General features: G+C 41.7%; 1 protein-coding gene across 2 annotated transcripts; it reads right to left on the bottom strand.

The window, feature by feature from the left end:
- Positions 1-2,092: 2,092 nt before the first annotated feature.
- On the bottom strand, positions 2,093-17,954 carry piwil2 (piwi-like RNA-mediated gene silencing 2). Of its 2 annotated transcripts, XM_049004347.1 has the most exons (24): positions 17,725-17,954; positions 17,216-17,257; positions 14,146-14,627; positions 13,963-14,062; positions 12,050-12,152; positions 11,416-11,631; positions 11,145-11,255; positions 10,933-11,050; positions 10,712-10,836; positions 10,546-10,626; positions 10,148-10,261; positions 9,833-10,021; positions 9,603-9,687; positions 9,146-9,235; positions 8,880-9,020; positions 8,471-8,584; positions 6,564-6,752; positions 6,288-6,389; positions 5,757-5,873; positions 5,345-5,433; positions 5,162-5,267; positions 3,984-4,237; positions 3,780-3,887; positions 2,093-2,949 (listed from the first exon to the last, which is right to left on the bottom strand). In XM_049004347.1, exons 3-24 carry the CDS (start codon positions 14,623-14,625, stop codon positions 2,793-2,795), a joined length of 3,189 nt encoding a protein of 1,062 aa, XP_048860304.1. In that variant the 5' UTR covers positions 14,626-14,627; positions 17,216-17,257; positions 17,725-17,954; the 3' UTR covers positions 2,093-2,792. The 2 variants fall into 2 exon arrangements, with proteins under 2 accessions (XP_048860304.1, XP_048860295.1); XM_049004338.1 differs by lacking the exon at positions 17,216-17,257 and having other exon boundaries at positions 17,725-17,950.
- Between the last annotated feature and the right edge of the window lie 4,175 nt (positions 17,955-22,129).

The following is a 22,129-nucleotide window of genomic DNA, read 5'->3' as shown; positions in this document are numbered from 1 at the left end:
TGGCATTTATGAAATGGAGCCCTGGCTCCACCTGCTGGTCAATTTATTCAAACATTGAAATCGTTCTGGTCTGCACAGGCTGAAGTATCATTGAAGTTTGATAAATTTGTAAAAGTCAAATGGCTGTAAAATGACAGGCAATTAAAAACATGGAGACAGCTGAAGGGAAAGGTGATGAACCTTTGAAGATTTATGAAAAATGAGGACATTTCAGCTTAATTAGCCAAGGTGGGTCTTAGACATACATGTACCGTGGCCGTAGCGCCCCCGTTTGACTGATTGACACAAGAGTTGGAGAGTCTGTCTGAGGTCCAGTGCTACATTAGTGGGTCAGATTTGGTGAGGATTGGCTGAAGCAGGCCTGAGATTAAGCTGCTTGATTGAAATGGGCATGGAAATGGTGCAGGTTGGGTGTGGCTGGTGGCCTTACTGTACAGGCAGGTCAAGCTTTTTTAATGAATCATCCATAAGGGCAGTGTCCTGATTCACCTGCTACCACAATTACCTAGGTGGAGTGGAGATTCTATGAGTTATAGGAATATGTAATTTATTGAGTTTTTAAACAAGGAAATGAAAATGACTGTCATTGGACAATACATATATCTTGATTTGGCATGACTCACAGAACATACAGTACAAAGGATATTACATTGCTGTAGCGCCCCCTATTGACCTATTCAGTGTCAAATTTTGAGGGCTCTTCCCCAGTACCGTCCTAAAGGATATTTTCAAGTTTGGTGATGATTGGCTGAAGCAGGCCTGAGATATAGCTGTCTGATTGAAGTGTGTGTGGCCCATGTACGGTCTGGGTGTGGCTGGTGGCCGTACCTTACAGAAACTTTTGTATTTTTTGGATAATTATCAGGACTGTCTCCTGATTTGAATGATACCAGATTTACATAGGTTTGGCGAAAATCCACGGACAAGTGAAAAAACGGTTAAACCTGGTCCTCTTTTGTTCCGCTTTACTACATTTCCAGTCAGAGAAAAAACCACTGCTCCATTATTAGTCTGATTTCTTGACTTTCCATTTTGGTTCTAAAAGGGAAAAACGACACCTGTCTTTTTCCTTTTTGCTGTTTCTCCGATTCTATTTCGAAACGGAAAAATCAAAGAGCAAACGATACGCAGATTTGCAACCCCCCCTCAATCCAGGAACTGAATGCACGCTGGCTAAGGAAGGGAGCTTTCGTCCTGGTCACAATAGAAAGGCAATATCCATTATTAATCAGAAATGGTATTCACAGTAACTAAATCACAGAGCAATAATTGTTCCACGGTACTTTTGTATAGTGAACAGCCTATCATTCTTCCATTATATCATGTATAATAGATTGTGTATTTTTTTGACTGAATCCTGCATATCTTCTGTAATGTTTAGGTTTTATACGGTGTTAATCAAATGTTAAGTGTATTCATTGTGACCAATGTGACCAATTCACAAAGTCCAAAAGTCTGATTCTGAATGCAGATATGAAATCCACAAACAGCACCTTGATGTAGGCATCTTTGGTGTCCAGATGTCAGAGCTGAGTGTCCTGTAGTGGAGACAGCAACATCTGCTGACTTGTTAGAGTGGAAGGGAAAGTGGTAGGTATGGGTCCAGGGTAAAGGAAGGAAGGGCTTTCAGTCTGGCCAGGAACAACCTCACAAAGCACTTCACAATGATGGGCATAAACACCACACGGTGCAATTAATTCAGAGCTTACTCCAGTGCCCCGTTCAACAACCCTACCTCTGGTTATTTCCTGCCTGGAAACAAGGGGTTTATTACATACTGTGCTAAACTAACCGAATTTTCGCACAGTGAATCCAGTTGTGTACAGTTACATATGAAATTTATGACTGAACACACCTGATCCAGGTAATCAGAAGCTGGGGCAGGGATAGGTGGAAAACAAGCAGGACAGTGGGTCCTAAGGACTCAGTTTGAGAACCACTGTCCTAACCAAATGGAGAGTACACTGTACACTAGCTTAAGTATATACTGTAGCCCTAAGTGAGCCAGTAAGGGTTTCTTGAGACTTTGTAACATTGCAGGATATGTGCTCCAGGCAAATCTTGGGTACACACATTTATACAGACAAAAAGGTAATTTCAAAATTGTTACTTAATTGGAAGTACATTTATTTTCCATGTTACAGCAGTTCTTTGTCAATAGCCTTTCAGGATTATAATACCCTTCTAGGATATTATGTGGCTGCCTGATTGTTCAATGAAATACTGCTATTATCAAAATGCGACTGCCAATGTAATGACCGAATCTGAACTCACGGAGACATTCATGAGAGATTCCAGAGTGACATGTGAAACTGTTTTCTACCACAATGAATCGTGTGCAACTTTTTTGATTTTCTCCTGGGAGACTAGCGCATCATCTGTTGACACTGCGCTACACTTACTGGCCGCAAATGGTGGTGCAAGACTGAATTTACTTTGACCATTAACATTTAATTTTTAGTTCAATTTTTTATGCATGTGTGGCTAATAGAAGTTTTATACAGGCTTTGAAATTAAGAATTTTTAACTTGTCAAGAAGCAGCTGAAATATTAGTTTGATACTTATTTAGGCATCAAGTATAGCATGAGAACCTACATTTTAGAAACACAGGAATAAAAATCACAAAGCTAGCATGCTAGCATAAAGTAAAACGATGCTGAACAGCATCAAATCCGCAACGCAGGAGTCAAACCAAATAAATGAGTAATAAAACTGAACTCTTTCAGTCATCAGACAAAAAAAAAGACAAAACTGGAGAACAGCCACAGCACGGAGAAAAGTGTGGTGCTGATCACAGGAAGTACAGTTTGTCAGACAGCTGAACGGCGGGCTCCGAATGCAGGTACTGGCCAGAAAGAAAGGCCAGCTTGTGGGCATACTTGCATGGTGCCGGCACACGGATGGTGCCGGGCCAGTTCCAGTACAAATGGCACATTTTGAAGGTCAGCCTGTTCAGAGGAGGCACAATTAAAACTGATCATATCATAAATACATGCTGATTATTTCATCTACTTCCTGTGATGTTTCTAGTGCACGTTTCTGACAGTGGCACAGCTAGTGGAGCCTGGGAATTGCTATTTTTTCCCCTCAATTGAATTAAAAGTTTTACTGCTGGGGGATCATTTCAATTACATTTGTGTTATACTAATCACATCGTTCATTTTCTAGGTGTAATACCGCCATCCAATGGTTAGTGTTTCTGGTCTTATTAACCGAGTCACAGCTTTACCTCAGAAAAGTGGACTTGTGACTTTCCATAGATATATAATGTTGGCTACTTAATGGTCTTGAAGTGAATACAGATTCATACATCAAATACATCTTCCAATGGCTTATTAAGTACAAGTTTCTGGGAAACGTTTACATGACTTTCAATATGTGTATAACCACAATGTGCAACATTTACATTTATTTGACAAATCCGTTTGTCCGAAGTAAGGATAAGAAAGCAGGACCAGGCAGATTCCTTGAAGCAACTGGGGTTATGAACCATGCTCAAGGACGCCACAGTGATATGCTGAGGCAGGAGATTTGATCTAAAACCCTCATAAACACCATTAAACTGTTTTAATAAATTAATAAATTGTGGGCAGTGGTTACTATGTATTAAACTGTGAGGGAGAAGTGCATAGTTTTAAATGGTTTACTGAAAAAAAACCCCCATCAGATTAAGTTTGGGATTTGCCTCGCAGAGTGCGGAAAATGCAGTCTTGTTTTTAAAATACAACTCGTGCTGAAAACGAGCTTATGCCAAAGCACACCTCAAAGCACAGCTCACCTCTGCAAATGGTCGGGAGTGAGGCCGGCTGTGTTGTACACACACACATAGTGTGTCGGCAGACCACAGCCCTGTCGAATGTGATGAGCCATCAGGTAGAAATCCACCCTGGATGAGATAAAAGGCATTGATTAATGCCTTTTAAGTATGCACATGCTTAAGTGTGAAGGAATAAATGTCCAGAAATGTAACCAAAGAACTGACCATTCGCGGCTGGTGACTGTGTGGTCCAACACTGTCCCTGGGGGTGGGGTGCTGCACCCAGCTCCCCCCAACAAGTAGAGAGTGGTGTTCACCCTCTTCTGGACTACGATGAATGTTAGCTTGGGCTCATAATTCGGGAACGTCTTAAAGCACTGAAGCAGCTGTGGAATCTCATAAAGCTCCACCATCTTCAGCTGGCCGTCAGAAACACCATCCCGATACACCACGATCTTTTCTGGGAAGCTGTGGTTCATCTGTCAGGAAAACCGTTACACCCAGAAATACACGTCTTCGTGTGACTGGCCAGTTGGTTGACATCAGTTTCTCGTTTAGAGTTGGATTGTGTGGATCCACAAAGTAAAAATCCAGACCAAGATTATTTCAACCAACCAGTTGAGTATTCTGAAGGGTTGTAAACTTGATGCCCACAGCTTGTACGCTTACACATGCTGCTGCTACGCAAACAGTGTTGCTACTAATGCCTTATGGAAGTAGGTTACATCAGTCAGGAGGATTAAATATTATGTCCATCAGGATGCAGCGCGAAAACCATCAGAGTCAGCACCATTTCCACACAAGTATGAGGTTGTGGTCTGAAATGTTTTACACTTGCTCCCTCCTCAGCAAGTTGCTAATTTTGTAATACAGGGCTTTATATAATGCAAGCCAGCTTTTCAACACTATACGGACATTATTTTTGACCACAATTCGATAAGCATATTAGTAGTATGCCTAAAATATTAATGAAATGCGTATTGTGATGGGAGATATTGTGATTAAACTAGATAAAAAGTAGCATGAAGAGGTTAATAAACCCCGAGAATCCCAAGACGCTGCGACATATTGGCCTCGGACATATTCTAAGATGACAAACTTCTGCAACCAAACCTTTAACAAAAAATTAGATTGACTGAGTGGGATACAAGCCTTACGGTAACCACATTCTGCAGTAAGGACCAAGCAACCTGAAACTATGGCACAAAGTTAGTTTTGACTTTCAGCTGAAAAAAACTGACAACCACACAGAGGGACCTTAAGTTCAGTTCTAATCATTCGTCTTAGTCACTTTAAAATAAGTAGAAATGTACACATTTTTCAACCACAAATAGCCATAAATACAGCTACACTAATATTATTCAAAACTACAAACCTCAAAGTTGAGAAGTGAAAAGTCTCACCTCATAGTACTTCTGCAGAGCCGCAATCAGGCAAACCCTAAACCCACTGATCATCTCTTCATTCGGCATTTGGAAGATCACTCTTGAATACCACCGAGTTAATAAACTGTGGGAGGAAACGGGCAACTCCTCAACTGATCTGATGCAACAGAAGTAGGCACCTTAGCCAGACCAATACTTTACCTGTTCAGGCTAGCCACGAATCCCATCACAGATCTGCTTTTCTTGCTGGCATCATGATGAACATCAACTCCAATTACCATTAGATTTTTCTGGAAAAAAAAATAAATAAATACTTGCAAATTCATATTTATTTAATATATATATAATATTTATTTATTATATATATAAAAAAATCAAACAGAACACTAGTGATGCTGGTAAACGCAATACCATGCTGTCATTCAGCATTCAGATCAGGGAGGGCTATCAGAAGTCAATCCCAAGAAGCACTGTACAAATCTATTCTGAAAGGGTGATGGTAGAATTCATATGAATCTACCAAAAATCTGGCCTATACCATGTCGAAGGATGCAAGTAGCTGTATGTGGCTGGCTGGTAATGAATCAGTCTCTCACCCCATAATGCTACTAACCAAAGGAATATTCACAGTCCACAGTTCTCCTCCCAGCTTGCAGTTAATTTGCAGCAAGATCTTCTGAGCTATGCTTCTCAGTTTTTGACTTTGCGAGATTGTGCGCACATTTATGACCTGTAGTATTCGGCCAGCAAGGAGGAAACAAAATATAGGAAGATTTAAATGTCAGATCATTGTCACACACAAGAGAAACGGATAATAAAATTGATGGAAAACACAGAGATATGGACAACAAAATAAGTCCAACAAAAAACAAATGTGATTTAATAGATATGACCATGTTTCATGTCAGAGGTAACTGCTTTTACATGGAGATCAGCAATGATTAACCATTTTAAATAAAGCCTTAAACACTAAAAGCCTAAGAGTCACAGGAAACATTTCAGGAAAAGATCCTTTGGAAAATTAAATGTTCAGGAATATAAAATAAAATGAAGGTAGAGACACTGAAAAGGAACAAAAAAAAAAAAAAAAAAAAAAACACAAAACAGGCTGAGATTAAGGATTAAGAGCAAGAACATAAGTTACCTGGGAAGCCACAGGGTTCTTAACGCAGCAAAGCTTCTTGATAGCGCTATACAGGTCATCCCTGTTCCCAAAGATGATGCACAGCACCAGCTGCACATTGGGCTAACAGGATAGAGTAGTAGTCCAGGGAAGAATGAACTGGATGAACTTTGAACAGGATACCAGCACAAAAGCTCTCTGCAAGGTCTCTTAATAAAAAAAAAATCAAGCCAAACGAAAACATCCTAACACAGCAACCGAATGCTTAAATAATCCCCATAACCCTCCCACGCTTACCTCACTGTTCAGCTGGGAATGGATACTCTTAATGTAGGTCTCCGTGCGGTCATCTTTCACCTCCACGTAGATTGGCCGATCCAGTCGCAGGCCCATGGGCCCAGCCACCTTCCCAAAGGTGACTACCAGCTCTTCAACCTGCTGGGCGCATCGCTTTGGGTAGAAGATGCTCCAGCGGTTTAAAGGGATCTGGGACACACACACACGCACACAGAGTTCAGAGGCAGCAGAGTTCATTGTGAGAGACAGTTGACTTGTTTCTAAAAATATTGTCATATCTGAGGAATTTCGATTACATTTTTAAATAACTTATGGGTCAATAGGTTTGTACTGTTAAGAATGATTTGAACAGATTTTGGTAATTAAAATAAATAGGGCACCATGGTGACTAATGGGGTAGCATTGTGGTGTTACATCATCAGGTTATGGGTTCAATTCCCACCCAGGTTTTGTATTTGAAGTGTGCATGTTCCGGGGTTCATGTAGGCTTCCACTCACAGCCCAAAAATAAGCTGTTAGGTGAACCGGAATCTGTAAATTGCCCTCAGGATATAATTATGTGCACATGTGTACGCTGCAATGGACCGGCATCCCACGCAGAACGTCCCCAGCATCCTGCCCTATATTTCCAGCGAGAAGCTCTAGGCTGACCACAAATGACCAGTTGGTTATAGAACACAGATGCATGGATAAACAGGCAGAATTTTATTGTGGTTAGTTGTGGTGTCAGCAATATTTAACATCAACACCTTTGATAAACTGCATTATTAAAATATGATGAATTTAACAATATTCATGCCAGTCTTGGCACCCTTACTTTGTATAATAATCCAAACATTTAACTTAGTAACAAATACATCTAGGTTTCTCAATGGGTTTCTCATCGTCATATTGTAACTCCCAAATTTAAATTTAGTACTTTGCCATAAGCAGTTTCAAAACCTGCAGGGTACTCTCCCAAAGGAATCGGTTCTCGATATTTTCCACGTTTTTGCGCGCAAGATTAATTTACTTTGACCAGTTGCCTAACTAGTCTGATCCATTATTGAAAACGAGTGTTTTCTGTTAATATGACCAACTAAAAGAACCATTTGAAAAGAGAGCTCTTCAAATGTAAGTTAAGTTCTTATGTTGGTAACATAATGTATAGCTCAGGGGTAGGAAACCATCAAGGAGTGGCAGCGTCCAGCAGGATTTCCATCCTACCTGGTCTCTGATGAACCACACCTGATCTCAGGCAGATAGTAACTCATCAGGTAGGATAGAAAACCTGCTAAATTCTGACATTCCAGGCTCAGGGTTGCCTACCCCTGATATACCTCTTGCAGCTCAAGTTTGCATGCGACTCAGAAAGTAGGACTTCGTGCTCATGACATGAAGGCTGCTGGTTCTACTCCCAGGGTCAAAAGTCTGTTGCTGCCATTGGGCTTTTGAACAAGGCTCATACCCATAACTGCTCCAGGGTTTCTGGACAGGGGCTGACCCTGCTTAAGGACTTCTTCCATGGGGAAAATGAAGTATCACTATTCATGTCATTCCAGTGTTAACTAGCACTTGATACCGATTAATAAATGGAACCACAGCCTAGCTACACTTAACCCTAGTTAGCTCCTTGACGGTTATATGCTTGTGATCTGCCTACCTTACATGATGATTTGGACAACGTGCATTGACATGTTCGTCAATAAGAAAATGAGGGTACCAGAGAGACAACTTTTCTGCCACATTTACCATTTCATAGTGTTATTGAGGATGTTCAGTGAGTTCATCCAGCACCCAGTTCCACTTACCAGTCTGAAAAGTGCCTCAATCATAAGAAGTATATTTAGAGGTTTACAGTCTTCAATGTGAAAATATGCATCAAAACAAAGAACAGCCAGACACCACCAAGGGAAGGGAACACTCACACAACAGATAGAGGCATCCCGGACCACTTCTTTGGACCAGCTGACATCTGGAGAAGTTATGAAGGAGTTTGACTGCAGGCAAATCTTCTCCAAGGGCAGCATCCTTCCTTCAGTCTGCCAAGAATGGAAAATGCAGGCCAGTGACGCAGGGCAGCAGTCTTGCAAAGAGCACTTATCACCAAAGAGAATATAACAGATGGGGGAGACCATAAAGAAAACAAATCTTTGTTTATACCTAGGGGAGGCTTGCTGAAAGCGCGGTGATCAGAGTCCAATGTGTCTCTGTGTTAATTGTATTGTGTATTGCGCATTTTGTATATTTTTGTTACAAACAAAGGCTCAATACAAAAACCCACAGAGTCTTTGAAGGCACTGCCTGAAGTTACTTCATATGCAAAGAATGGAGCACCATTAGTATGTCACTTTTGAGTTCCAGGCCCCAGCGGGTCAGCTCTGTCAGTGCCTCCTGGTTGGAGTTGATGTTCTGCAGAAGCTGTTTGAGTGAACTGGAGTGCTGCTCCCCACTTAGGTTGATGTGTATCGTCAATTCCTAGGTGAAGACAAATGCACACCACATTCAACACGTTCTTTAAAAATACAATAAAGATTCCACACTCCTCATCACAGACAGATCTTGCAAAGGTGAGGGAAACAGAACTATCCAAAGCATCTTACCTTCATGGCTCGGAAATCTTTCCTCATCTTTTCAGGAATGCCAGTCATGAAAGAGAGCTCGGGTAGAAGTAGTATCTGCCCAGTTATCAACTGGCAAAAAATTTACATCAGTTACCATTAAAAGGGAATACCAGAAAAATGTGGCAATTTCATGCTCCATGGGGAGCTTTGTACACCAGCAAGTTAAATGTTCCAAATTTATCACCCTACCCCCCCAAAAAAGTAGTGACAGATCACCAGAACATTTATAAAAGCTTCAGTTGTATACAGGTCTTGGTCTTGGACATACGGTTTGTGCACAGCGCTTTCCGATGATTTTTATTTACACTACATTTATAGATCTGAGGAAATTGTATTGTGGCAATTTACTATGGAATTTATTTTTGTTTTATGCATAAAATTTAAACCCTACAACATAAAAATGAACACGTTGCTAGGTGGTCTGTGGAAGGCTTACCTTGCCTCTTGGCTTTGACCTTTCCTTTGGATGGTGCACCAACAGGGGCTGATCCAGTTCTTTTATAGTAATGCCATAGTTTTTGCTGTAAAATACAAGACGCATAATGCAGGTCATTTGGAATATGCTGGATCCCTAAAAAACTTGTTGTTCTTCAAGTTTAGGTGCCTGTTTCAGTCTTTCACCAATCCGCCATGTCAGGTGATACCTTACCACTATTTGTGGAGTACCTGTAATAATCGATGAAGGTGGTCTGAGAGCCATCTGCCAAGGTAAAGGTGTCCTTAGGGGATTTGGTCCACTCTATGTCATCGATGCGGTACGTGCGGTTATTATAGCGAGTGATGACTATGCTACCAACCATCTCTTTCAAACATTCATCCTGAAAGCTCTCCCTGCTCTGCTGGTAAATCACATTCCTGTCCATGCAGTAGGGAAAAAGGGAAAATCATACGCTAACAGCTTAAAAATCTGATTCCAGCCACTATATTTAGCAGGTTTATGGATGGTGGGGTCTGCCGATGCCACTGCTTAGATGAACTCACATGACATCCAGGACAGTGTCATTTCGGAGAACCTTGCTAGTCACATCAACCATAAGGTACAAGCCTCCATCAGTGTGCTTGATGCAGGTTGCAAATCCAGGCCATACTTGCAGCCTACAGTGAAAACAGACCATAGGAACAAAATGATACCTATAATGTTTAATTTTTCCCCAAACTGAATTACATTCTGTGGATTCCTGTTTTACACAAACTTAAAAATTTGCTATTTAAAATAACACCATATACCACGTATAACTTAAATTACATGGGGTTGAAGGAAAACATCCATCCATTATCCATCACCAAAGTCTCTCCAGGCATCCAAGTCCTAGGGACAGCGAGAGGGAAATATACTTTTGTGTAAATTGAGAACCCAACATATTTACACAGCCACTTGCCTCTGTTTACCCAGAACGACAGCACATCTGGGGTCAAAATGGTTCCGTCCCACTAGTTTCAATCCCAGGATTTTCATAACCCTAAAGTAAAAGAAATTATGCACAACATTGTTAGCATTTTACCATAGCCAGCTGCAGTACAAAGCCTTTTGCACATTGTCATTACCTTCTGAGGACCACATTATAAAAAGGGATGCAGAGGTCAGAGCTTGGGGGCAGGATCTTGGTCATTTGAATTTTGATGTCAATCTCCTGTTTGTCAGTGTGTCTCTCACTCTTCAGGTGGACAATCTGGAGTTATTACAAAAATACCAGAAGCTGCAATACAGGGATGTTCCTTCCATTCCATGCCAAGTAAAAGAAATTGTGATGACAGCAATGACACACCTCATCCAGGCGGACAGGGAGGTACAAAATAGAGCCATCAAAGGCTACCACATTCCCGGTGATGGGACGGTGTTCCCTCATCATGCCGAATCTCATGCCAATGGACTCCACATTTGGACTAGAACCAAGACAAAAAACGGAAGCTTATTAGGTATACAGAGATTAATCAATATGTATAGCTAATAAAGAAAATCAGCACTTCAAGCACTCACGTGAAGGTCACACTGTACTGAAACACAGCCTCATTCTTACAGCGAATGGGGATGTGGTTTGAGCCAATCGGAACTGTGTTTCCCATTGAGCCTTTCTTCTGCAATGCCTCACTATATTGGAGAATCACAAGGGAAAGTCCTGACCAACACCATATGAGATTTAACGACTGTTTTACATTATAATATTTTAGGCACGAACATTTGGCATTAATATGCAGATAGATTATGACTATAACAACTTCATGACTGTTCTGGGGCTCAGACAACTAACCGTGGGGACTCCATCTGAAGTTCTCCTGTGGGAATAGTGGAAGGGTCACCTGGAACCTCTTTTTTCGGGGATGGAGCAGTCAGAAGTGTGGGAACAGCAGGAGACGGAGAGAGAAGGTAACCAGCAGGGGGAGCTATGGAGCCTCTACCCCAGGCCACGGAAGAGGGTATTGCTCTGCCAACTCCAACCATTTGTGACTGATCCTGCCCAAGGAAACTGCAAACAAATTCCATAAATACCTCAAAATCTCTCATGCGTCAAACAATCTTATTGCGAAACAATTTTGTGCCACCTAAATATAATATTCTTTGGAATAGAGAATAACCATTGTTACAAAAACACTAAAAAAATAAAGACTAACATCTTTCTACTCAAAGACTAAGTGCATGACCCAGTGAATTTCGGTCAACCGTTACACCTACAAAAGTCAATGGAAATTCAATTATAAAGGCTTGCAAGCAATCAAGTAGCAGGTATTGAGCAAGGAGAGCTTGACATGAAACAAGCCCCTCAAGCTTGGGTTATTTTAGGCTGTAATCTTCAAACATGCCAAACACCAATTGATCTTTATTCCCTTTCCTTAATTCCCCACAGATGCCACACACTGACTACAGCTAACATCGTTGACCCATACCTGCCGCGTCCCATAACCACCTCTATAGGTCTGTCCTCGCCGTTGCCTCCTGCCTTCCTGGATATTTCCCGCACTGGGCCAGGTTCTGCCACAGGACTGCGTCCTAAAAACAACATGCAGCAAACGAGACTCTTCAATATGAATACTATACAGGTATTGCGACAGTGCTGAAAACGTGCAGTTTCATATATACTTAGATTTATTGATAAATGTGCTTAGTGACAGACGGTTGTCTTCCATTTTTCATGGCCATCAAGTAACTTCCTGAAAAGCCTCAGCAAAAAAGCTTTACCATAAAATGACAGGAACACATCACAAAGTATTATTTGGCAAAGGTGAAGGAGGGCTATGGATTTTAAAATATGTAAGGTACGTAAAAAAAAAAAAAAAAAAAAGACCCACAGAAATTAAACTCTACAATATTAATTATATGGTACTATTTATATGGTAATTTGGGAGAGTGCACTTCGTGACATCTGAAATGTAAGCAGTTTCTGGATAAGAGCACACATCTCAGAATTTTTGGTACAAACAACCTTTGCCTGAATTACAAGTACACATATTTCTAGGTAGACATTTTTTAAACATAGCACACCTAGAGCATTTTCTCATTCTACCTTATGAAATCCAAATTTCAGAAAGACTGATGAATTCATGTCACTCCAGTTTTCCATTCTAAGGTCTGGGATCTTACAGCCACTACAGCACCTTCCTGTTGCTCAAGTAACTACACTGCTGTGTCTACAGTGTGCTTTAGATCATTATCTCAGATTTTAATAGTTCTGGCAGGGCTGTGGGTTTTTCCTCAAGAATTCAGTGTAATTCGGGGTCACCCAGCTGCCCTACAGAGTGCCCCAGGGGATGAAGATAGATACGCCCAAAAACAGCATGCTGCCTTGGCCAGTTGGCACGGTGTTGTTCTGACCAATTTGTGTGTCAATGTTTTGTAGAAGGCCAGAAATTCTCTTGGTTTCAGTAGGCCGCAAAAACTTTTCCCATATGGCTATGGAATCCCTCAAGGGTTGTTTTGGACTAAAGAAACCTAACTGTAGCCTTCCTTGAATAGAGGTTCTCTTCTTGGCGCCATACCATACAGCCCAGAACTGGACAGAAATTGTGATATTATGGGAATATCTACAAATGGACCTTTCTTTGGCAAAAAGGATTTCGGCTACTCCAAAACAATCAGAGGGTACTTGGTTTCGCTATGATCTCCCCCTGGTTGTTTTCCCCAGGAGGTAGGAGAAACTCATCTTAAAGTTTACTGTATTCTGGGCTTACGTCCATTGTAGAGTGTACAATGATCCAACCAATAACCACTCGTTTTTAATAAAAAAAAAAAAAAAAAAAAAACAACCAACACTTCTTTGAAAGGCAGAAATATTTTCACGTAATGTTTCAATGACACAGCAACAAGTAACTGTATTTCAAAAAGGTATGAAGAGCATCTACATGCTGTATGTCTGTTTCTCTTTAAGTGCCTATCAATGCTGAACCTGAGCTTAATTTTGCTCCCGATTCCAAGCTATGCAAAAAATGTTCTTGCCACCTCGCCTCATTTTATACTCTATACCCACTCCACTGAAAAATCCATCAAATACTCTGAAACCCTGAATGATGCCCGGGTTCATTTTATCTAACTTCTCATGCTAAATGCTTTAAGTCAAGCCTGGATTGTCATAGTAGAAAAAGGTGACTTTAAATGACCTTCGGTATTAAATTTAGTGATTGTCAATTACATGTCACAATTTATACATTTTTAATTTTCCATGCAGATGGAAAAGACCAGATGTCATATCTCCTATCCTAATTGCCAAGAACCATTAATAATATGGACATTCAGAACTACTGGCCTCGACCAAATGAGTTATGCATTTGGGAGTTTTTAAAACCTCACATGCACAGAAACTCACCCACAGATGGCGTTCCTCTGCCCCAAGAGGTCTTCGCAGGCTCAATTCCCATCCCCCGAAACATAGACACCAGTGACGACTCAGAGGAGAGCAGACTGGCCTGCCAGATGTCAAAATACAAAGGTGGACAAAGGTCACCTATGAAGTACACTTCACTAAGGTGAAGCAAAATGGGCTGCGCACCTGCTTCGCTTGGGACGGCGCCGGCTCCTCTGCTTCTAACTTCGGCATGCCCTCTGGCAGGTCTGATGCCGCAGGCTGTCCTTGTAACTGCAGCTTCACATCACGACCTGAGCCAGATTCCTGTCCTGGAATGGATGCCTCCTTTCTAACCCCGACTTCCGGTTCTCCAGCACGGAGATGAAGACCTCGGCCACGGCCCAGTTCGCTCTCCTCCGACTGCAACTTCAGTCCCCTAGCAAAGCTCACAAGTGGTCCTCCTGCAGGGTCTCGAGGCCCCCTTCCATACTGCGGTGGTAGGAACCCCCTTGAAAAAGCCATTCCCGCAGTCCGCCCAATGCCTGGGTCTGGCAGTAACGGTCCCCGTGCATGAGTGACATCTGGCACTCCAGGGGCCCGCCCAGTGCCCCGGGCCTGCTGCAGCAGCCAGGGTAGGCGGGTCACATCCGCAAGCCTTGGTGGTCTTGGCTTGTTGGGGTCCATCTCTGTCCAACGAAACAATGATCATCAGAATAACACCGTCACAATTACCATTATAATGAATTGCTTTTATTCTCCATATAACAACTAGATAGAGATAGAATATTGTTATGGCATTAGTAGTATTAAAACCACTGGAGAGTTCTGTTTCAGGCCAAAGTCAATACTACTAATATTAAAATGTAAAAAAAAATTATAAAAATTCAAAGATAATTATGATATATCCTGCATTATGCAGAATGTGATTTAATATCATATCCAGAAAATAGAATTGTAAAATAATGGAACTTAAATCTGTCCATTTTTTCCTCATGTTAAACATTTTCTGTTATATAATGCAGTAAATTACAGAACAGCTGTTTCTCATTGCAAGCTACATCAATTAGGTTAACTGGCATCTCAGAACTGCCCACAGTGTATGAGCCTGTGCATGTATGTGGCTGGCAATGGACTGGCATCCCATCCAACGCGAACGCCAGCCTGGTGCCCCACCCACCCAATGAAATGTTGCTGCTAAGATTTCAAAATGCTGCAATACTGCTGCTTTTTAAAATACCATACACCTCGGTATAATGCCTGGACTGCAAGAAAAAGTTGATATGCAGTTACCACCAACCCTCCCCATACAGCTGCTCACCATGACTAATACTACAGCAACAATTCTTCCTTCACTCTTTCGTTGTTGACCGCTGATCTGTGAAAGTCCACAATGCCACCCACTGGAAATACCTAATCAATTATCTTGCACATGCGCAGTTGATGCATACAGATGTGCAAGGTTTCCACTAGACGTAAAAACGGCCTACATGCACACCAACCACAGTCGTCAACAGCCAACTCCCAATGACGAAATTTAAATCACATTCCCCTCATCCCCATCCGAAACCACTCATGGAAGAGTGACCTATGAATTGACCTTTACATGTCGCTATGGAGCTAAATGTATGGTAATAATCCATGAAACATATAGCTATTGAGCAAAATATACATTAATAATCTAGTAAAACATAATGGTTGCACCAAATATTTCTTGTGGTGTAATATGCAATAATAATAACGCTCACTATGTGCAATATAAAGGGCAATATACAGTATACTAAAAGTGTGTTCAACAAACTTATTTGCAATATTGTTAACACGACACACATGCTAGACTGTTAAAAAAAAAAAATCAGATCTGCACTCATGGTTACTCATGGGCAGCCTGTCAATAGCCTGTGTTATTTGTCAGATATTGACTGTCTGTTTAGTTACTGTAATGTGGCACTGCTCTTAATTGTCTAGTCTCAGAAGAAGCATTCAAGTAAGAATTTCATTGCACTCTGTACACTACTTTGTACACATGATAATAATACTTTGAACTTGAACCTGAACTTAAACTGACCCAGAATAACCACTCAAACTTGTGGAAAACCTTCCCAGAAGAGTGGCAACTGTTACAGCTGCAAAGAGGAGACCAACTCCCTATTGATGCCTATGGATATAGAATGGGACGTCAGAAAAGTTCCTATAGGTGTAATGGCCAGTTGTCTCAATACTTTTGTTCATACAGTGTATGAATTTCCTGTCCCAGATTAAATTAAAACTCCATTTAAAATTCAGTTGCTGAGAAGAATGACATTACTTGGGAAATACTTGACGACTACATTAAGAAAAGGCGCAAATGATAATCTCCACCTGAACCACACTCAGCTTTACCTCACATTCGAACCAGTACAGCTGATTTTCTACCTCAGTAGTATAGTTAGCATATAAGTTAACGCAATGGATTGTATTAAGTTGACATCATTGTCCAAAGTATGCATAAATGAAAACGAGGTGGAAGCCATTTTACGGGGAACAAGTAGTAACAGCAGCAACTACAACCCAAATCTAAGTTTCTTTTGTATATCTTCAGTTTGTAAAAATCAAGGTAAAGAAACAGAAGATATTTAGACTATATTTAGACTTTATGGTCAACAGGGGTGGTAGATTGTTTCCTTCAAATGTTATGAAAAACCGGCTCAACCCATTTTATGTATTAACAAAATACAGCCATTTGTGGTCCTAGTCACTCGATAAAAAATTTTTATATAAAACATTATTTAACATTGAAAAGAAACACCAAACTTTCTGCATCTGAGCAACGTATGACAAATTGTGACGTAATATGCATGCAGCTTAATACAACTCCTACATGTCGACTAATCAGGTATTAACCGTCGCAAAAACACAACCTGAAAAATCATTTTTACCCAGTGGTCTTACAGGCTGTGGGCCATTAAAATTGAACGATACATTTTTATCCATTAAATCGCATGATTATGATCCGTCTTCGCTATCTTTTTTCATCCTAATATGAGGCGCTTAATTAAAACACGTGGCTTTCTCTCTAATATGTGGAGATGATTTTACAACTACACCGCGCTCCCTTACAACACTCAAAAATAAAAACGCCACAATCTAGCCAAGTAGCCATGTGCAGACTAAAAAAAGAAACATTTGGGAGACATAAAATAATTAAACAATCGGGCAAATTAAAGACCGCTCAACCAGTCCTTAACTTAGCGAATCGCTAGCTAAACCTGTCATTAGTGAAAGACTGGAGTCTTACCTTTCTGTCGCGTTAATGGCGAAAATCACACAACCAGCTCGCCTAACCCAGAGATGAGGGGTTAAATAGTGAGAGGTTAATTTTATTTTCTAATAAACTATCCAATTTACTACAACCCTGTACTATCATAAATTACAAGCCTTCTGCATATGCTTATCCATAAAATTTCCCACGAACCAAATATTTCAATATAGCGTAAGCATGACCGGACTTAACCCTTACTAACGGTCTGTAGCCCCGGGCCCCGACTTGTGGAGGAGGGGGATGCTCATTTTGTTGTTACAGCAGCATTTTATCCTATAGGTAAGGACCCAACACAAAATTTAGCCCATCCAACCCCCACCCTCCTAATAAGGCCCTGGATAAAGGTAGCATTATTTATATAAGCTATTTCACTGGGCATCGAAAAAAAAGTAACCTAAAAACCACCTTAAAATGCTCCTGAAACAATTTTCAGTCTTACACTTATATCCAGACAGCTATTTTTGCGCGGCATTGTTTGTGGATACCTTCTGAAACGTCGTTTAAAACGTGTCCGGGACAAAACAGCGTTAGCACCCAGCGTTACTTAAAACTGGCGGTAAGACTCCGGCGGCGCGATCGATAAGAGGGAGGGGCGTTCCGGTAAAAACAGGAACGCCCTCCAGGGATCGCCCCTCGTCGTTCTCATTGGTCCTTACGCCGTTACGTTTAACACGAATGTCCACACTAGGGAAAAAATTTGCTGGGGGTTTGTGTTATGTTAGCTGTACATATATGTGTGTGTGTGTAACGTATAGCTATTAAACCGTTTTCTCGTGAGAGATAACGAATTTTGTTCTGTCGAGTTGATCTAATCGATAGCCCTAACCCTGACCCTTTCCCTAACCCCCAAAAAATAGAGTTGTGACGTTCGCGAACGAACCGATTCTTTTGAACGGCTCATAAACATGAACGATGGGAGCCGAGTCGCGGCTGGGGGGGAGCCGTTCTTTCTGTCGTTCTTTTTTTCCTATGCGTGTTTCACACAGATGCACACAAATTAGCTCCTCGGCGAGACAGAACAGTTATAGGGGGAGGGGCGCACCCAGCGCAGGGGTGCTCCTGCCTAACAGTATGATGATAGTTGTGCACGCATCCTTCACGTGAGTGCTCCAGTGGAAATACACCCTGCATGCCTCTGTCATTGGGTAGGAGCGGAGCCATTACTTGTGCACGCTGCCGTGATAACAATGTTCTTGTGTGGAAGTGTTTGTAGTAAAAGCTGTTTTACACAGAAATTCATTGCAGCCGGCTTTGTTTTTGATGTTTATTTGTGAGTAGGTATTGTATGAATAACATAAGTCAACTTAGCTTTACGCATACACACACTTAAGGTAAATCCAAAATAGTGATGTCACTGTCTAAGCAGAGGGATGTTGTGCAACCCTATGGAATATAGTCCACACGTGACAAATGAGGTAATTATCAATATTTCAGAATAATTCAAACTCAGATATTGGTGTGTGATATCTGAGTTTTAATTATTTGACTACAAATCTCACCTCATCATTCCTCCCAGTGATTATTTCCAGGATAAACTGAGATGCCCCCAAGCTGGCTTCTTAAAACTGACTAAATATTTTAAAAGAGCCAAAAGAGCCGTTCTATTGAACGGCTCTTTGAAAGGAACGGATCGCCAAGATCCGGATCCCCTCAAAGAGCCATAAATCCCATCACTACCAAAAAACCCTAAAACCCTTACCCTAACCGTAACGGTGCAACTGCACATGCGCTAAAAGGGTAGATAGTACGTCTCCATAGGTAGCTCAACTCGTCAGAACAATATAAGTAGTTCTCATTGACCTCCTTTTCTCATCGGTCTACTGCTTAACTTGGTTGAACACCGTTCTCATTATGATAACGCTACTACTGTTTAACTTTGCTAGTGTTAGCATGTCTGTTTTAGACATGGATACCAAAAATATATGAGTACACAACTCGTATGTGTATGAATGATTGATGTGTGTGCCCTGCAGTGAGTTGGCGCCACTTCCTGGGTTATCGCCTGTCTTGCACCTGTAGCTTCTGGGATCTGCAGCCCTGCATAGGACAGTTGGGTATGGAAAATGGATGGATGGATGTGTGTGTGTGTTTTCCAGCTTTGTATTCCATAATATTTTACATGCAGTTTAGTATTTGATCATTTACCTTATAGACAATGGTTTTGTCTGTACATGAAGAGTAAATTATGTGACTTCAAATTATAAATTACTTAATGGAAAATTAGCTCTTTAACGCCGACACATGTTAAAATTTGCATACCCATTAACTTCCCCCATCCAAATGGCATCAGGAAAATCATACTACCAGCACCATCACCCCTCGAGTTCAACAAAACCTCGTGCCACCAGCCCTTCCCCACAAAGCACTAAACTTGGGCAGTCTCTCATTTTTAATACTGTCCAGACATTGTACCATGGCATTTGGTATTAAACACAAAATATTTATATGTGGGGCGGCATTGTGGTGCAGTGGTTAGCACTTTACCTCACACCTCTGGGACCCGGGTTCGAGTCTCCGCCTGGGTTACATGTGTGTAGTTTGCATGTTCTCCCCATGTCGTCGTGGGGTTTCCTCTGGGTACTCCGGTTTCCCCCCAAGGTCCAAAAACATGCTGAGGCTAATTGGAGCTGCTAAAATTGCCCGTAGGAGAATGGTGTGTGAGTGTGCCCTTTAATGGGCTGGCCCCCCATCCTGGGTTGTTCCCTGCCCATTGCTTCCAGCGGTTTGGAAAATGGATGGATGGATGTATAAGTATTATATGTGTGACAATGATTACATGTATAAAAATTATATGTATAATTGGCCGTGCCAGTAACTATTTCCATCATGACAGAGCAAACAAAAATGCTGCTACTACCATAATACTGCCCAAGTATAGTTAGTACTCCATCCCTCCCGGTTGTCCCCCATCCACCTCGCTGAAATCAATATGTCTATAACAGTGTTTCCAAATCTGATCCTCAGGGACTCACAGACAGTCAACGATTTTGCTCCCTCCCAGCTCCCCAGTGATTGGGAAACACTGGTCTACAAGGTGGAATCAGCAAGAAAAGAAGCTAAAGGTGAAACATTTTTAGCAGCATGGAAGGAACCCATGTGACAATGGGAGAACGACAGAACTCCACACACAAAGTGTGGATGTAACAGGAAATAGCCACAATTATTGTGTAATTTAAGAAAACATGGTGTTATTGGGCACTGAAAAAGAAGCAGGTGAAAGCCTACATTTTTCCTCTTGAGATGCCCTCCCCCCATTTTGCAATTATCCCTGGTGGCTACAGTCTAAAGGTGCGCCAAGAGAGGGTCCTACAGAAGGGATGGCGGAATTGTTCATGATGTTCTTCAATTTTACACCATTATCTTCGCTACAGCTGCTTCCATCAGTCCTCTGACGGGCCTGATGTTCCCGCTAAATTTGTTTAGCAATTCAGCATCACATGAACTGCCATTATATCCCTAGCAGACCACAGCATAGAGAATTACACTGGATATTATGGACTGGTAAAACATGTAAAAAAACATAAGCCTGCTCTGGTCCTTCTTGTACAGTATCAGTGTGGTCGGTTGAATCTGCTGTCTAAGTAAATCTCATGTACTTGTAGCACTTCACCAGCTCTGTTAACTCCTAACTGGTTCCTTAGCACTTTAGACAGCCCCCAACAACTCCTTTGTCTTGTTGATGTTCAGTTGTAGGTGGTTCCTCACTAGTGTACTCTGACTCATCTCCATTGACCAAGCTGCCTACAATGGAGGAGTCGGAGAACTTCTGTTTGTGGCATGAGCCAGGGTTGTACTAGAAGTTAATCTTTTAGAGGATGAACATTAAGTGAGACTGGATGGCTCCCTGAGGTGCCCCAGTGCAGATGGTGTGCCCCATCTTTGGCACAAGAACCACATAGGATGCTTTACAGAGCTAGGTCACCTTCTGCAGGCATGGGGAGATGGACAGAAAGTACTGAAGGACCCCACAGAGCTAGCTGGGAAGATTCCAGCAGAGTTTCCTCAGATCATATTTCATCTGGTCAGTAGAGGTGGCCACCCAGGGTACTGAGGTGGAGACGGAAACCTCAGATATAGTGACGTCAATAAGAAAGTCATTGGGACTATGAAAGTGGGGGGGGAGGGGGGCATTGGGGGGTTGAATATCCCCCAATCAACACACAGGCTAGTGGTGTTTGGAGGGTTCAGGACTGGCAAGTAAGAGTCAGTCCTGTAGAACAGATTCAGCTCCTCAGCCCTGTCCGTTTTCCTCCTCACCCCTCCAGCTTTCCAGCCAGGAGGTAGCTGCTGACAGTCTTCACCCAAATCCACACGACTTTTACATTGTTCTTCAGTAGCTTGCGCATCTGCCTGTCCTTGTGGGGGATTTTCCGCTCACAGAGCTGATCGTTCATCTCAGCCTAAACCCAACCGATCTCCTCCTTTTCTCCATAACCGAAGGCCTTCTTGTTCTCCTTCAGTAGATCCTTCAGTTCTTTTACGACCTACAGTACAGTTTGTGTTGTTGTCCTTGTGGAAACTTTTATCAACACAAAAGTCCCTCAATGTCCTCTTCATGCGACTCAGAGACCATGTTCCAGTCATGCTCCTCTGCTTTTATTAGAAACAAAATTAATGTTGTATCCTAATTGTTCCATCCATCTTCCGTCCTCTTATCCTTGTTGAGGTTGATTGGGGAGGGGGGCTGGAGCTTATGGTAATTGCACACACAACCTACCGTGTGTGCTGTTTTTTGTTCACTGTTAAAAAATGGGACACTATTTCACCTCATCTGGCACATCGAGTGTCAGACTGAAACTTAAATGCATTGTACTCTATTCAATAATTATAAGTAGAAAAATACACTCATTGATAATAAGTCATTAATAATGAGAAGTGTATTTATTCTAG

Source organism: Brienomyrus brachyistius, chromosome 2 (assembly GCF_023856365.1).
Source record: "Brienomyrus brachyistius isolate T26 chromosome 2, BBRACH_0.4, whole genome shotgun sequence".
Taxonomy (NCBI): Eukaryota; Metazoa; Chordata; class Actinopteri; order Osteoglossiformes; family Mormyridae; genus Brienomyrus; species Brienomyrus brachyistius.
The sequence above is the reverse complement of the archived record's forward strand: the minus strand, read 5'-3'. Positions and strand labels throughout refer to the sequence as shown.